Here is an 18,297-nt window from a genome sequence, read left to right on the forward strand (position 1 = left end):
TAACCGTGCTCTACCGTGCCAGTGGAATGTTTCTAGGTAGCTGGCAAAGTTTGCTATGTTGAGGTTAATATGTAATAAATAAAACATTGTTGGTAAAAAAAATAAAAATAAGAAATATATATATTCTTTGTGGTTTTATGATGATGGTTTAACTAGTTTAGTATATTTTTCTATAATGTATAAATTTTTTCAATATATCATTATATGATGAGTATAATATTTTGTTAATAAATGTCCTTTTTTGTTAGTCTGGGAACTTTTTCCTTTCTGTGTTTTCATATCCGGTGGCATGTGACAAAATCTGGGAGAATATCAGTCCTAAAAATGTAATATCGATCATCCTCCATAGCTCACCCCCTCCAATGTTTACCTCTCATGCCATCACCAACTGAAATATTAGTTACGCACATTCATGCACAACTTTGGAAAAACCATGCCAACTGGCTCGGAATGGCATTGTTTCGCAACGAGAACCATTCGGCCCTATGGTGGAAAAGTGGCTAATGTGATTTAGCCAAGGGGTCAAGGTTTAGCTGGTTAGTATGCCCCAGTTAGCCCTTCTAGTAGACGTAATAAACCAAAAGCATTACATTGGCGGCAGTGAAAAATAATAGATTCCGATTTAATTCGATTCAAATTTTGAAGAGTACTTTTCAGTTATGGTATTCATTTTGACTGTTCTCAATACCAATATTGATAAGACAACAAAATACAGAGGTGACATTTGTTTCAGGTTCTCTCCTAATTATAGGAGATTACAGTCAGGATTAACAAAGACAAATAAGCAAATAAAACCAATTGAACAAAGATACAAATGAATAAAACAATGCTTTAATTTTTAACAGCAGTATCAAGTAATTAAGTTAACGTTCAAAAATTGAAAAAAGTATTGAAATATAGCAAAGCTATATTAATTTAAATTACTATCTTTAAAGCTAATAAATGTATCCAGCCAAGAGCAGTGTCTGATTTTTCACTTTTACAAAATACTAGATATTGGCAGGTCTAGTAGGCTGTATTTACACTTTAAGTATGATATTTTTCTTAGTATTAAATAGCCTTGACAAGCAGGTAATATATGTTTGATGTTTACAGGTCTGATGGGTATGCCGTCGGAGTCCTCCCAGCAGACCCACACCTCCTGCTCTTACCAACACTCCCCCAGCAGCACCATCAGCACACACCCTCACAACAACCAGAACAGCATCACTAACTCTCACAACAACATTCACAACAGCGGCAGCCAGGTGCCTCTGTCCCACCCCCCTCACTCCGCCCACAACTCACCTCATGGACAGCACCTCTCCCAGCTTGGCCCTCACACCCAGCACAGCCAGCACCCGCATACAGCACACAGCCAACACCCACAGCATACCCAGCACAGCCAGCATGGACAGCATCCCTCCCAGCACCAGGCCCACGGCCAGCACACAGCACAGCAACACCAGAATCTTTCTCACCAGACCCATCCTGCCCAGCAACAGATGCAGTGCAATGCAGGTAAGAGTCTGTCTGTCTGGCTGTCTGTCTCTCTGTCTGTCTGTCTGTCTGTCTGTACGTTTGTCTCTCTGTGTATCTTTCTGTGATGGTTCTTATCTCTAGTGCTCTCTCTGAGTGCATTTAGTCCATGACCTTGCACCGATTATGCTTAATAAGCTGACAACATCTAAGGTTATGTAAATGGCTTTCTTTTATCAGAGTAAGGTCATAAATGGTTAAATCATAAACCAATCGATACAGTAAAATTTTGGCCATTTTCCCAATTTCGTGTTGCACGTTAACACCTTTGCTTGTATTCTTACCATATTATCCAATGTGCGCCATTCCTCCCATCTTCATCTTCAATCATCTTCCTTTCTTATCGCGACTGCTAATGGTTCCAGGGCAAGACAGAACAATGATGGGGAAAGAGGACGACACTGCCGGGTGACCCTATCCTGAGTAAAATAGTAATTTATAGAAATGAATCGTTAGTTTGTACCACCACTTCTGGGTGTCTATGAAGTAACTTAATCCATCCAATAAAAGTATTCCCGAACCCGCATATTTCCAAAATCTCAAAAAGATAATCTCATTCTACCATATCAAACACCTTTTCGGCATCAAGTGAGATGGCATCGACCGGAGTCTGATCATTTGCCACTGACCGCATGATATTGATGAAACGCCTAATGTTATCAGAAGAGCTGTGGCCCCGAATAAACTCCACCTGAAATTGTTGACAATATTTTAAGATCTAGCTGGATCAGGGAAATTGGACTGTAACTCTCACTTGGATCTTTGTCCTTTTTAAGAATCAGACTGATTCATGGTTGGGGGAAGCTTTCCATTCTTTAATGATTCCGTATAAACTTCTAACAGGAGTGGAGCCAGTTCTGTAGCATAAGATTTTTAAAAAATTCAGTGACAAAGCCCTCTTGACCCATAGCCTTGCCAGTAGGCAAGGCCTTAATTATCTCGCCAAGCTCCTCCAATGTTATCTCAGAATCAATAGAATTTTTTTGCTCAGTTCAGTTTTGGGAGTTCTAATTGTTCCACAAAGTTTCTAATATCTTCATCAGTAGACGAAGACATGGAAGTATAGAGATCATGATAGAATTCTTTAAAAGCATATTAGTATCAATGGCTGAGGTAAATATATCTCCACCAGCAGATTTCACAGAGGGACTGGTAGAAAAATACACTCTCTGCTTTATATACCTAGCCAAAAGTTTCCCTGCTTCGTCCCCTGACTCAAAGTTTGACTGTCTTGCCCTGAATAGCCAAAACTCCACCTTCCGCAACAAAATAGTATTATATCTGTATTTCAATTGGGCCAATTCTCTGAGGCCATCAGACGACATTCATCACTTCAGCTCTGCCTCTGCACTTTTAATATTTCCTTTCAACTCCACGAGTTCTCGTGCTTTGTATTTTTTGATGAATGAGGCATACTGTATGATCTGACCCCTAAGAACTGCCTTAAGTGCCTTCCAAGCCACGCCCACAGAGGATACTGAGGACCAGTTGGTCTTCATTTAAAATTTTATTTCAGCCTTTAACATTTGTTGGAATTCAGGATTTTGCAAAGGGATACATTAAAGCGCCAACTAGATGATTTCTTTTTCTCCATATGTGGCAACACCTCTAAACTCACCAGGGAGTGATCTGAGTCTAAGATGTCAACAACAGATGAAATGAGGGATTTAGATATAGTCATTAATGACTCTTCCTTATCAGTGTAATTTGTCCCCTGCTCTTACTTGAGCCAGCACTAAATGAAATGTGTCCACCCCATATCTTCCCATATTTTTAAGCTTCCTGTGGTGAAAGAAGTTTCTTGAAGAAACACTATATCATATTTCTTACGCTTAAGAAGATAAATAACCTTCCATCTTTTTTCTTTCACATTCCACATGGAGAGAGTCAATCCACTCATATTAACATTTGACATTTTGACATATTAGAAAACATTTATTGTAGACCACATATAAAGACCACATTCCAACATTAGTGCAATAATCAAACCCTGAACCAAAAAAAACAGTAAAAAGAGAAACGTGTGCATTAACCCCACGAACAACAGCGCCAACTGGGGTCCATCCCTCTAAACTAAAAAAGTTGTGTACGCCTATGAGAGCCCCTGCGACAATTTTGCCATCTGATTGCTCAAGTCCGGTGTTTATATACAAATTTTGTGAGACAGAATTATACAACAGAAGATAATCTATAAAACAAACTCCAGCCAATAGTGAAATAAACACAAAGAATGTGTAGATTCATCCACATAGCTGTCCCGAAGGTATGTTCCTCCACAACACAAACTCAAGCCGCTAGGCAGAAATAGCACAACAACAAAAAAATAATAACTTAGACAGTCAAACAAATGTTCAGTGAGCCGGCCCATTCGACTGCTACATGAGTACAACAAATGACCTAATCACTCCAATGACTTTCAAGAAATACTCAACAAAATAAACTCCAATTAATAAGAGGCTTAAGCACGAAGAATGTACAGATTCATCCACAGCACTGTCCCGAAGGAGTGTTACTTCACAAAACAAACTTCAGCCTTTAAGCAGAACCAATACAATGAAACAAAAAAGGCATTCAGCTTCCTCAGATAGTCAAATGAATGTTCAGTGAGTCGATCCACTTTGCTACAACGTGAGTACCAAAAAATAACTTACTAAGTTCATTGACCTTATGAAGGACATCGCTTGCTGTGGGCATGTAAATGTTTTATGGCCATCCTTAGCATCTATTTTCAATTTGACCAGGAACATCAGTGCAAAAGCGAACTTCCATTGATGTAAGGGCTTCTTGCATTCCTTGAATCAATCACGTTTCACTGTTGTCAAATTCGCAAAGTCTGGGAACAAGAAAATGCTGTGGTTCTACCAAGAAAGCCTTCCTTTATGCCTTATGTAACGTGATCTTTATAAGATGATCTCAGAAATTTGGCCAGAATTGATCTGATCCTGTCTCCCTCAGCGGATAGCCGAGCCGGAACTCTGTGAACTCGCTCAGTTTCCAGCTTATGGCCTGTTATGTCGAGCAGATTCGGAAAGAGCCCATCCAGGAATTTCACCATATCCTGACCCTCTGTTCCCTCATGAATTTCAACAATACGGATGTTATTCCGCCTGTTACGGTTCTCCAAGTCCTCCAACTTCTCCCAAACTTGCTTAGCAGATAATTCCCTCTCCGATGACTCCAGATAATCTGTTTCTCGACATCCCCCTCTTGTAACCACCTGAGTTAATTTAATTTCCATGGCAGTTATCGATCAACGTATTATAGCAACATCCTCCTAGTTAGCAACAACCTTTGTCAGCATTGCAGACATGTTCAACAATTCTCAACGAATTTCCCTCACTTCTCCGCCCATCCTGGCGAGCGCTGTGAAAAGTTACATATATATTAAAAATAATAGGTGACAGTGGTGTTAATAATAAATACTGTAATACATTTGAATAGAATTAAATAAGATGGACATTCAGCAAGTTATTAGACATTAAGAAAACTCTGTTGTAAAGACAGTGCTGTCTCACTATAATTTCTCTCCTTCTGTACTTTTCTCAGCATTCTTCCCTCAACACTGGCATGGCCCTGACAGGCTGATTTATTCAGGCCTCTTCTAACAGTCATTTATTTTAGATTACAAAATTTATGGCAACTTTGGAGCAGTCAGCAGTAAATCACAGGTTGATTTATACTGCTCTCTCTAATGAGAACAAAGCAAATGCAGCACACCTCAGAGAGCAGCTGAATTGGCCTGTAGCAGAGGGGCATGGCTCCCCCTGCTGGCTCAAGCAGGAAGTGTATAGGAGCTTCGACACTCTGCTGTAGCCTTTACTGCCTTGTTATTTTGTGTGTGTGGTGCAGGTCTTCCCAGTGACTGGTATCCCAACCTGGATGCACTAAAAGAAAGCTGCCGTATTGCCAGCAGCTACAACTGGGCTGATGTGGATCTGTCACCTTTCCAAGGTATAGTCCACAACTCCTTACTTGTATAGACATCGCATTGTGTTTTTCCAAGAGACAAAACATTAATGGAAAACTTAATGCTTATTGTTTGGCATTTTAAACTGTTGATTCGATACTGGCTCCACTTCATCACATATTATATATAATATAATGATCAGTGTTAGGTATAATCAGAATTCAAAGTAATTAGTAACTGTAATTTAATTATATTTTTAATGTAAAAAGTAGTGTAAATAAGTACAATATAAATTATTGTAATCAGATTACAGTTACTCTCAATTAAGTGAATTATTTAATTACGTTAAAAGTCCCTTTAAAACCCCAGTGAAATCAAAATTAAAGTTGTGCTGCTTTTAATCCATATCTATTAGATTTAAGGTAATCTATATGCTAGTGTACTTCGTAAATGTTTACAAAATTAGTTTTCAGAAGATAAAAGCATTTAAAACCTGCAGTCTCTTCCAGCTAAATGGACCCAGAAAAATGTATGACACAACAGACTGCATTCATTTTGTCCAATCAAATGCTTCCTAGAATGAGAAAGCACCCTCCCCCTACATCTGTTCAGCACACATGACTGTGTTCTCACCTGCGCCGATGATAACTTTGCAGGGCTTTTGAAGGGAGCACAATCCATGCTGTAGGGTCATTCCAAACTGAATTTCCAAAAAGAATCGCTTAAAAAGTGAGTTGTGAATGACCGTTATCACCTTTCAGCCCTCTTGCAGTGAATGGTAATTGTCTTTGAAGGGAATAGTTAGGGAGGATCACTTCTGAATAGAATGCTTTCTAAACATGCCTTACAATGTCATTCTTCATTCCAGCCCACTTAAGAATGTTATCCATTCTATTTATGAGAATATTCTGGCAAAAACCACTCCGTTGATGGCAATCTCCCATTCATTCCTATGTGGAGTTCTGTGGAGCTTGTCAGAGCGAGCGACTGTAACCAAGGGGGGCGGAGCTTAGTGAAGGGTAAATAAATCAAGTTCCCGGATGGTAATAAGGAATATACCCACAGAGCAATTCATGCTTTAAGTACCACCTGTTTTCTTCAGGCGGCAGTAGGTGAAAATTTCAACTGTATAGGCAACGCACAGCTTATAGAGAACAAACCACACACAGCAGACAGCACAAGATAAGATTGCATTCAAACACAGTTGAAGCAAATCCAAATGCATGGGATCAAGACGTGTTTTTCTAAGTTTAGGTTACTATGTTTAACTTGACACAGCCATGTAAAAACGGTATGTTTATGGCATGAGGCAAGTTCCAAAAGTGTCTGTCTGACACAGGTTTACAATGACATGTCTTTCCTTTAAAGAATACATTTAAAACATGAATTGTGTTCATATGTACATTTGTTTGTGTAACTGTGACAGCTGAAGGGACAACAAAAATGAACGAGGAGGAAACGTACAGTGCATTCAGAATGTATTCAGACCCCTTCATTTTTTCACATTTATGTTGCAGACTTATGCTAAAATTATTTCAATTATTATTATAATTTTTTTTTTTTACAAATATTTTTGCATCAATCTACACTCCACACCCCATAATGACAAAGCAAAAACCATATTTTTGATAACTTTGCACATTTATTAAAAAGAAAAAAAAAAGAAAAATCACATTGACATAAGTATTCAGACCCTTTACTATGACTCTTGAAATTTAGCTCAGGTGCATCCCATTTCTCTGGATCATCTTTGAGATGTATATACACTTTTATTGGACTCCACCTCAATCAAATTCAATTGATTTCACATGATTTGGAAAGGCACACACCTGTCTATATAAGGTCTCACAGCTGAAAATGCATATCAGAGCAAAAACAATGCCATGAGGTCAAATAAACTGCCTGCAGAGCTCAGAGAAAGGATTGTGTCAAGGTACAGATTTGGTGAAGACTACAAAAACATTTTTGGCTGAATTGAAGGTTCCCAAAAGCACATTGTCCTCCATTATTCTTAAATGTAAAATGTTTGGAACAACCAGGACTCTCCCTAGAGCTGGGCGCTCGGGCAAACAGAGCAGTCGGGGGTGAAGGGCCTTGGTAAGAGAGGTGACCAAGAACCTGATGGTCATTCTGGTTGAGCTCCAGAGTTCATGTGTGGAGATGGGAGAAACTTACTGAAGTACACCCATCAATGCAACACTCCAATGATCTGAATTGAGGCCAAATAGTTCAATCTTCATTTCATCAGATCAGAGAATCTTGTTTCTCACAGTCCTTTTTTTGTGCAAATTCCAAGTGGGCTTTCATGTGTCTTACACTGAGAAGAGGCTTCTGTCTGGCCACTCTACCATAAATCCCAGATTGGTGGAGTGTTGCTGTGATGGTTGTCCTTCTGCAGCTTTCTCCCATCTCCACACATGATCACTGGCGCTCAACCAGAGTGACCATTGGGTTCATGGTCACCTCTCTTTCCAAGGCCCTTCTCTTCCAATTGCACAGTTCGGCTGGGCGGCCAGCTCTAGGAAGAGTCTTGATTGTTCCAAACTTCCATTTAAGAATTATGGAGGTCACTGTGCTCTTGGGAACCTTCAATGCAGCCAAAAAATAAAAATGTGTAGCCTTTCCCAGATCTATGCTTCAACAGAATCCTGTCTTTGATTTGTACAGGCAGTTTCTTTGACCTCATGGCTTGGTTTTAGCTCTGATATGCATTTTCAGCTGTGAAACCTTATATAGACAGGTGTGTGCCTTTCCAAATCATGGCCACATCAAAGTGTCGAAACATCTCAATGATGATCCAGAGAAATGGGATGCACCTGAGCTGATTTTCAAGTGTCATAGCAAAGGGCAATTAATAGTCATGATAATGTGATATATCAGTTTTTCTTTTTAAATTTATAAAAAATCTGTTTTTTGCTTTGTCATTATGGGGTATGGAGAGTATATTGATGGGGTGTCTGAATACTTTCTGAATGCACTGTATATAAATACAATAATTTAGCATTCGTTCAATAACAAAAACCTTTCGGTTGAAAGTGTTTTAGAAAGTAACTTAAAAGTAAAGTAATTAAAAATGTGAAAAAATAAAAACTTTGTATAATACTTATATTAAGATTCCTTTTATGATTACTTCTTGGACAAAGTAATTTGAAGTAGATTACAATTTTTCAACTTACCCAACATTTATAATGATTCATAGATGACTATTTTATAATGGTAAATGCATTCAAATGTGTTGCACTTACCGGTATTGAAATACGCTTCTTGTATTGTAAATGTGTGTTAAGCTGAAGTTTGATCAACGAATAGTTCATTTAAAAAAAGTTTTATGCTAACTGATTTGCAGCTAAATCTACTATGTTATGCAACATTTGACGTGATGTTTTTACTCCATATCACAGGAAAATATTGATTATGAAATTGAGTTACAAAAGACCTAAGCCATTTCTTTGCTGTTTTCTTTTTATATATATAAAGTGATTGAATTACTCACTTTGCTGTATTTTATTTAAAACATTAGCCACAGAGGTGCAATTTTGCAAGGATTTTTGTTTCAGTTTTGTGAAAGACATTGGTCATCTTTTTCCTGAAGGTTTAAAAGAGAGCATGAGGCAGGCGGAGCTGAATAACTGGTCTCTGGAGCCCACTCAGATTGCAGACCTATGCTCCTCCATTAATCATTTCTTTGCTCACACTGGAATCCAGACACAGGGGGCAGTGCAGCCTCCAGTGTGCCACAGCTCCATGCATCCAAACAAGCCCAGCTCACACATCAACGCAGGTGATTTTTTTCAGACATCCCTAAAAAACGAATATGTAACACCGGATCACAGTGGTATAATTTTGGCATCACAATTGTAACTTCAGTTTGTTTTCCAGGAAACATGTACATGGACACGAGACAGAGCTTGAGTTCTATGATGGGTCCTCCAGGATACCCCCATATGCCCCCCATGAGCAGTGCTGGCCCCACTATAACAGGTCATTGCTTTTTTCAGCTGGTTTCATGTTATTGACACCACCCTATAAGATTATGTCCTTCATTTTTTTTTTTACATATTTTGCCTACCACATAGCAAAGATTTGTGATGTTGTTTTTTGTCTAGCTTTACAAAACAGTCGAACAGGTTAATTAATACAACACAGCCATTTTGTTAGTGGTGCTTGCTAAGGGGCTTTTTGAACCCACACCTAACACTAAAAATTAAACTTGGTGCATAGTAGGACTGCACAATTAATTGAATCGTGTTAACATTTTTCAGTAAGCGATTATTACTGCGTGACTGAGCCACACCGTGAATGTCAACCAGAGCAGCTCCTGTCTGGAAGAGTGCGTGAATTGCTTTTTAAATGTTCTGATGCGTGCACTGTCAGCAGATGCTAGTGCCAGACTCCCACAAAAATATGAATGAACAATTATACATTTTGATTGTGAACGCAAAGCGCTCCAGCTTCACTTTAAATTATTGTGTAGAAAGAGGAGACACACACACTTGCACTAACATTATTTCTGTGGCATGATAAAACTAAATTTAAAAGGTTTTGCTTCATGGGAAATAAGGGCTCGTGGGTTTAATCTTCATTTAATCAAATGAAGAATTAGGACAGAAATATTTTACTATTGCATAATATTATATAATTTAAATATAATACATATATATATTAAAAACATATTTTATTTTGTTATATAAGCAAAACTATATAAAATATCAATTCCAAAAACAACAGTGCAAATGTAAACTAAAGTTGACCAAAAAGACTGTTCAGTTCATGTCATAAGTTTTTAAAGTCTTAAAAGGAAATCATATATCTCGATTTTATTAATTGCTCTATATGCTTAAAGATAAATATATGTATAAATGACTTCAGGTGCATGAAGCACACATGCACCTTAAGAAATATAAAGCCAAATATATCAGCCAAATAATCGTGGAAGCCCAAACTGAAAGTAATTGAGATTACAATTATGGCTGCTGTGATTGATCAAGCCTCAAAATTGATGATTACAGCATCCTGTTTAAGTCTACTGCTGTAGCGTCAAAGGTTTCAATGTACAACTTGTTCTTGCAGCGGCTTAGTATTCTAACCAATCCCATACATGTCCGTTGAGCAATGAAATGGAGTGGTGAATCAGAGATGCATAAATTAGTCAACAGTCCTATTAGTAATGACAAATGAGGACACTATGGTCCTAATAAAGTGCCGACTTTGTCTTCTGCCTCAAAGTTTGACGTGTCTTGCATTCTGAGATGCTATTCTGCTCACTACAATTGTACAGAGGGGTTATCTGAGTTACCATAGCCTTTCTGCAGCTCGAACCAGTCTGGGCATTCTCCATTGACCTCTCATTAACACTGTGGTTTTTGTCACCATTCTGAATAAACACTAGAGACTGTTAAGTGTGAAAATCCCAGGAGGTCAACAATTACAGAAATACTCAAACCAGCCCATCTAGCACCAACAATCAAAAGTCAATATTCAATAGTCAAAACCACTGAGATCACATTTTTCCTTCATTCTGATTGTTGATGTGAACATTTACTGAAGCTCTGGACCCGTATCTGCATGATTTTATGCACTGCACTGCTGCCACACGATTGGCTAATTAGATCGCATGAATAAGTTAGATGTACAGGTGTTCCTAATAAAGTACTTAGTGTATTATTCACTGATATCAAATATGTTTAACACCTGGTCAAAACAAGGGGAATCTGATTATGATTCATTAGCCATTTGTAACAAATGCACAGGGTGCAATTTGCAGAATTTGAGTTAGGAATATGCTTTTCTTGACATGCACATTTAAGCATTTGTATGTAGTAATCGGTCCCCTCTGCTCTGCCCTCAGGCCATCACACTCCGATGAACCAGCAGCAGATGATGCCTGCTGGAAACTGCCAGATGCGCCGCATGCCCACCGACGACATCCAGGATGACTTTGACTGGGACTCCATTGTCTAACCCAGTCTCTGTGCGCAAGGAGTGGTGCAGACAAACGAGAGAAGAGCGTATGGAGGCAGAGTGTTTGTGTTACAGATCAAGAGGGCTGGACCTGTGGTGTCTGCATGCCCGTGACAGAAGGCAGATTGTAACGGGACACTTGAAAATGTGCAAGTGTTGTTCATTGTGACCTGAAAGAGACTCCTGTGTTCCTGTTGTTTTTAAGAAACAAAACAAACAAAAAAATATTACTTTGAAGACAATCACATTTACTAGGACATGTTTAAGTGATCGCTTTTATACTTGCCCAAGGTGCAAGTGGTTCGTGTTTATGTCAAAATGTCTCCTGACCCACAGCCTCACTGCAAGCCCGCTCAATTGCCAAGCTTTTCCCTGCTCTTCAACTGTTGTTCTGTGATTTTTGAGTGATCTGTCCGGCTTGTTCTTCCCTGTCATGATGAATAACTCAGGCCTTGACTGCCTATCAGACAAGATTGTCTCTCTCATTTGTGTCTTGAAACTTCCTCTGAGATGCAAAGCACTTTTCTGAAGAATAAGGCGACTGTGCAGGTGACATAGTTTGACACTCAAAGCACCTGATGTTGTGTTTCAGGTGGCCTTTCAGGTGGACCGTTCAGGCACAAGTAGCCATCGAGAGGGAATTTTGCTCTTTGACCCTACACTGTAATATGTAGAAAAGTTGCCATGCATCTGAATCAGATTCTAGCGGAATATCATTGCTCATAACAAGGCGTTTAAACCACATTACCTGCAGTATTTGTACTTGTGTATCTTTGCTGTCTGAAATGTAACATGTGTTTGTCACTAATAGTTTTAGAAAAGTTTGAACGCGTGTGTCAAGAAGTGACATTGATCCAAACCTCACTATTATAGGTTTCTCGTTGATCATCACTATACGTTTGCATGTACAATCCTCATTCTTTGTCCTATAGTCTCCCGGTTGGACTGCACAACTTAGTTTAGGTTCATTTAATGCCCTCAGGATGTGCCACTTAAAATGTAATGCATTGTTTAGGAGCGATAGCTTTTCTGATTGGAGATTTGTGGTATACTGGAGTGCCCTGTTCATGTTGCAAAACCAAACTGCTGTGTGCATCTTTAGACCAGTATTGAGGAGGAGATAAATGTCATGTCAAGGCGCATTTGCTTAATGGTCCGCAATAAAACACTCTTTATTTTAACCCCAGGACCAACCAACATGAAATTGCTTGCTCTTTGCTGCACTGACAAGGACTTCTGCAGAGAGCATACCTTCAATTTAGCAGTTGCTTTTTGGACTGTAAATGGTGGGTGGAGTGAAAGTTGAGAAAAAGGAGATGACTAAAATGGTAAGATTCACTAATAGTCAAGTACTCATTGCTAATAGTGACTGCTCTATCAATTCAAGGGTGTAGTACTCTTAAGTAAGACACACATATCTGTATCTAGTATACTACCATCATCCATCCATCCATCTTCTAAAGCCATTTGTCCTATGTAGGGTCATGGGTAGTGCTGGAACCTATCCCAGCTGTGTCGGGGCAAAGGCAGGGAAACACCCCGGAGAGCTGGCCAATCCATAATAGCGCATACTACCATCAAATGTTTTAAAACTTTGGTTGCTCAATGACAACAAACTTGACTAACCATACCATGATCATTTTATGATATAAGCTGATTAGAAAGGATTAGGGCTGTCAGTGATCACAATCATCTCTTTTAAAGAGCACAAAAACTAACGCAGTGTAAGATCTAGAATAGTGGATCCCAGATTAGACACTGATAAATGTGTTAATCTTCTTCAGGGTATTTATCAGTGAGAACAAGCACTTTGATTAGGCCAAATTTTAGTGTACTGGGAAATATTGGAGACGTTTCAGAAAAGTCAGCATAAATTGTGCAGTGAAGAAGAAAAGAGGAGGAGTGCACATGTTTGTTCATAGCTTGACAGTTTACGCTTCCAATTGACTGTGTTTTATACATTACTTTCCTCCAACCCTGTGCTGGGTCATCTTGGCTTTCATTACTTTTAGGCTTTTGTTTAGTTATTGATGAAAGTGTAAGTAAAATAATCAAATGACAATCATTTTTTCTCTGTATTATAAAATTTCAAACTAAGTGTTTTAGTAATTACTATGTATTGGCAAATGATCCCTAAACATAATGGTTTATATCATATATGTCCTTATAGTACAAAATGGTTGAATCTGAAGAAATCATGTCCAAGTCACATATCACCCCAAAAGAAAAATAAGTTATAACTTATATTCTGCATAAAGAAAAATGAAGCCAAATTTTAGGACCAATAAGATTTCCATTTTCCTTTGTGATTTTCTTGACAATTAAGCAAAATTGCCTTCTTTACTCTTAAGATTTTTGTCATTCCCATTATTATCAATGATTTCTTATTTAGATTAATTATACAAATGATTAGATTTCCTTTACTTTTAATACAGTACTTTTTACAGTATTACAGTAAAACATGCTGTAATTTCTTATATATGACTTATACTTATTCATGACGGTGCAAAACATCTTAGGCTATTAAACAACAATGATGCTCACGACATAGGCCGCCATCTTGCTTGTTTTGGTTGCATGACTGCGTCTCGTGACAACAAATACTTAATCGTTTTCCTGTCCACACTACAACGCCATTTTCACATTTAGCAACTTGGGAAAGCGTTTTCAAAAAGCTCAGTTTTCGCTGTCTCAGTGTGGATAGAAGGCCAAAATGTAGAGAAAAGATGCGTTTTCAAACGAAAACATATTAGTGTGTGTGTGACTTTAAATTAGGCTTCGCATTCTTTAAGCTAAATATAACTTTTCTTTTGATTTTGGGGTGTAATGTGCAACAGGGCCACACGGGAAGTTTGCATGTTGCTTCCAAATGCTTCAGTACCCTGACATCAGCCATTTTGGCATATGTTCATGTGCGACCATTGGTTCATTGCATCAGTGCAATGGTAAGTCAAATTTTGGTAAGCACAGACCATGTTTAGCTAAAAAATTGTTAACCTACTGTTTCCGAATTCACTGTTAAATCAGTCTGAAATGTGACCTAGACAGGTTTTGTGTGATTCAACCAAAATAAGATTTAGATGGATTGGGAACCCAGTCAAGCCCATTTTATATTCTGCCTGATTCTTCACTGAATCCTTTAACTTATCAGCTGTTCAGAACCATTCAACATAGTACTGAATCTGAACATCACCCGGAAACCAAACTTTGCTGCATATGTAATAAACAAGGATGCTGAATTTTTGTGCCCGTTCAAATTGCCTGGTCCTACACGAGAAAAAGGTCGCGCAACTGTTATCTGCTTGACCCCCAACCGATTGTTCAATGTCTATTCTCAAGCCTGCTTTGGCTCTCTATGTCCTTTTTGTCCCTTTCTTCTATTTTTTATGTCTAGTGTTTTGTTTTGGATACTGTTAGAGTGTTCGCAAGCATTGTGAATCTGGCCTCAGTGTTTATGTCATACAAGGAGCTTTCAGACTGCAAACTGGTCATTTGTGCACTTTGAGAAGAATTAAGAAGCACAAGCGCTCATGTTGTTCATTAACTAATGGATCTCGGCACGTTCACTCACTGTTGAGTGAAAGATTAGTATTGATCCACCCTCATTGTGAACATTGATACCATACTGTGGTGTACACATTCTGTCATAGTTTGTCTCGATATTGACCTCAGAAGGACTGTCCGTTTATAGTTGGAAATATTTAGTATTGCCAATCTATTTGTGGTAGTGATGTGTTTGGATCTCATGTTTGCCAAAGAGAGTACATTTAATTTTTAATATTTAAGACAGTAGGTAATTGGCGTCCTTCCCTGGTGAAGGGAAAAGTCTCAAGAGAAAGCTTAAGGAAGTGCAAGAGAATATGAGCTGAAGAGATGACAGTTCTCTCTCTCTCTCTTCCTTTTTCTCAAAAAAGAAAAATGAAACATTGCTCCTTTGATTTTGTGTTTGTGTTGTGTGAAAGTTGTAAATGTTTAAGACAGCTCAGTTTTCGTAAAACAAAATAAAATGAAAAAAGAAAGAAAAACAAGTGAAGATGCATCTGCCAGAGAGATTACAGTAATAGAGGAAGATTCGAGAAGCCTTGTTACATTTATGGGAGAAAACTGCCAACAAGTTCTGGTATTCGGAGCCTATTTTATTCATTGTTGGTGTGATGTGCTTATTGTAAATATATGTCTTTTTCAATTGTCCTTTTTTCCTCTGGGGTGGTGAGGGATCAAGGTGAGGGCTCAAGGTTCACCTGCGAAAGAAAGGAGGGAGATGAATACAGAGTATTTTGTTATTGTCCAATCCAAGGGTGACTCAGTATGTATATATCTATATTGTATATATGTGTTGAAAATGCATTGGCTTTTTGTGTGACACTACCTTTTACCTGTACTATGGTTCAACATTCAGTGTTTCAATGTTTATATTCTATTTTAATCTTTGTTTTCTGTTTGATTTTGTCCTGGTCATTTCTTGTATTTGTTGTTTCCTTTATTTTCCCCTTATTGTCTTTTTTGTTATTGCACGGTTCATTACTTTTGCTGTCCAGTAAGATGACACAGCTTATCTTTGTATTGGTTTTAGTGCTGTAAAATAACTCTGAAGTGTCATTAAGATTGTCAATACCACCCCTTCCCCCGATATGCATGAATGGCACTTAAAGAAATAAAATATGTTAACTTCACTGTGGAATTTTTTTGTGGTTTGTGAAATTATTTATACTCACCCCCCACACCCACACAACAAAATGGATCTACATGCATACAATGGAAGTAGAAAAAGAGCTGTCTTTCATAACTCAAAATCAAAATGTTTACGCTTATCTGTCACAGGGTTATAATATAAGCTTGTTAGCTAGTGCCATTTTTCTGTGCACATCTAGGTTAGCTGTATTAATTAGAAAAAAAGTGCTGTTTTCTTCATGTTCATTGAATTGTGAACCTTTACGAGACTCCAGATGCTGTTGTGTTTGAAGCCCCTTACAAGTTTGCAATTTCTTACACTTATGTATTTGGCGCCCACCACCATGCTGCTTTAAAATCGGTTAAGTCTTTGTAATACTGCTCCCCTTCTGAAGCGCACAGTCCCTTGGTACCTTGCCGACCTTTTTCAAATTACAGTATCTGAACTTCGGTTACATTCAAAGCATCTTAAAATACTTTTAATAAAACACACCAAAACGATCTTCGTACTGAGTAATGTTTTATCTTCTTTTTTTTATTATTTACATACAGATGGACAGCATGTTCCCCTAGCTAATACAGTGCACATGATAAATTGCTTTGCTTTGACTCCAACTCACCCTCTCAATGGGTCTTCCAAAACCTAGTGAGCTGCCTTTGGAGGCATTATAAGTGCGCTTCCGACACAAAGGCAATTCCTAAGATCATTTGTTTTGTCCAAATGTCAATGTTCTATGATCAGCTCGGTTGCAAAAATAAATAGAAGATGGCAGAAGAAGCCAGATCAATTTTGTATATAAATATAAATGGCCGGTGCTAGGAGAGGAATTACCTCTCCTAGATTTTCCTTGTGCCCCCCTGGTCAGACAGCAAAATAACCAAGAGGAAGAGAGAACCTATTGCCCACCCTAAAGGTCACTTTACAGAATTGAACAGATTATAAACAGGGTGTATAATCCTAGTAATGGTCCTGTTTATAATTCGTTCAATGATAAAAAGTATTGATATAAAATAATTTAACCTTGTGTTTCGAAAGGAAATTGGTACTTTAATTCACCTAAGTAGCATTCAACTGATCACAAAGTACAGTCCGGACATTACTGATGTAAAAAACAACACCATCACTATTTGAAAAAAGTCATTTTTGATCAAATATAGACAGCAGCATCACTCCAACACCTTATCCTTGAGTAATCAAGCTAAATTGGTCATTTGGTGCTAGAAAATCCCTATCCATTATATCAAACACAGTTGAAAGCTATTTGGTCCATTAAATGAAGCTTAACATTGTCTTTGTGTTTGTTTTTGAGTTGTCATAGTATGCAATAGACTGGCATGTCTTAAGCTCAATATTAGGTCAAAAATGGCAAAAAAGAATCAGCTTTCTCTAGAAAATCATCAGTCAATCATTCTTTTGAGGAATGAAGGATGCACAATGCTTGAAAGTGCCAAAAAACTGAAGATTTCATACAAGGATACAACTAAACAAGAGGATAAGTACATCAGAGTATCTAGTTTGAGAAATAGACGCCTCACATGTCCTCAGCTGACAGCTTCGTTGAATTCTACCCGCTCAACACCAGTTTCATGTACAACAGTAAAGAGAAGACTCAGGGGTGCAGCCTTATGCTAAGAATTGCAAAGAAAAGTCACTTTTGAAACAGAAAAACAAAAAGAAAAGATCAGAGCATGCACAGAAACACAGATATTGGACAACAGATAATTGGAAAAGAGTGTTATGGATCTTAACCCCATTGACTGTAAGGTGCGTGAGAAGTGTCCAACAAGACAGCAACATCTATGGCAAGTGCTACAGGAAGTGTGGGGTGAAATTTCACCTGAGTATCTGGACAAACTGACAGCTAGAATGACAAAGATTTTTTTATGAGAACTCTTTGAAGTAGTTTAAGAAGTTCTGAACATATTTTGCATGTTATTACTGTCCTGATTATACATTGTGATCAGTTGAATGCCACTTTGGTGAATAAAAGTACCAATTACTTTCCATAAGAGCAAAACCTGTACATTATTCCAAACTTTTGGCTATATATATATATATATATATATATATATATATATATATATATATATATATATATATATATGTACTACTTAGTATATGACTATAATATATATATATGTATATATATATATATATATATATATATATATATATATATATGGTCATTATGGCCAAACAGTAAAATTTTTGTTTCATCAGACCAGAGGGGATTTCTCCA

At 37.9% G+C, this 18,297-nt stretch overlaps 1 protein-coding gene across 2 annotated transcripts in view; it reads left to right on the forward strand.

Annotated features, from left to right (window-relative positions):
- The window catches only part of LOC127626292 (forkhead box protein J3-like), a 163,658-nt gene extending 147,598 nt beyond the window's left edge, over positions 1–16,060 (forward strand). The window contains exons 8-12 of one of the 2 annotated variants that reach the window (XM_052101988.1): positions 1,096–1,500; positions 5,368–5,469; positions 9,018–9,206; positions 9,305–9,406; positions 11,274–16,060. In XM_052101988.1, the coding sequence (XP_051957948.1) occupies positions 1,096–1,500; positions 5,368–5,469; positions 9,018–9,206; positions 9,305–9,406; positions 11,274–11,386 (911 nt within the window). In that variant the 3' untranslated portion in view covers positions 11,387–16,060. The remainder of the gene's footprint in view (positions 1–1,095; positions 1,501–5,367; positions 5,470–9,017; positions 9,207–9,304; positions 9,407–11,273) is intronic. The other variant, XM_052101989.1, reaches the window with a different exon arrangement.
- Positions 16,061–18,297: the final 2,237 nt, after the last annotated feature.

The sequence above is a fragment of the Xyrauchen texanus genome, chromosome 32, assembly GCF_025860055.1.
Source record: "Xyrauchen texanus isolate HMW12.3.18 chromosome 32, RBS_HiC_50CHRs, whole genome shotgun sequence".
In the NCBI taxonomy this organism is placed as follows: domain Eukaryota; kingdom Metazoa; phylum Chordata; class Actinopteri; order Cypriniformes; family Catostomidae; genus Xyrauchen; species Xyrauchen texanus.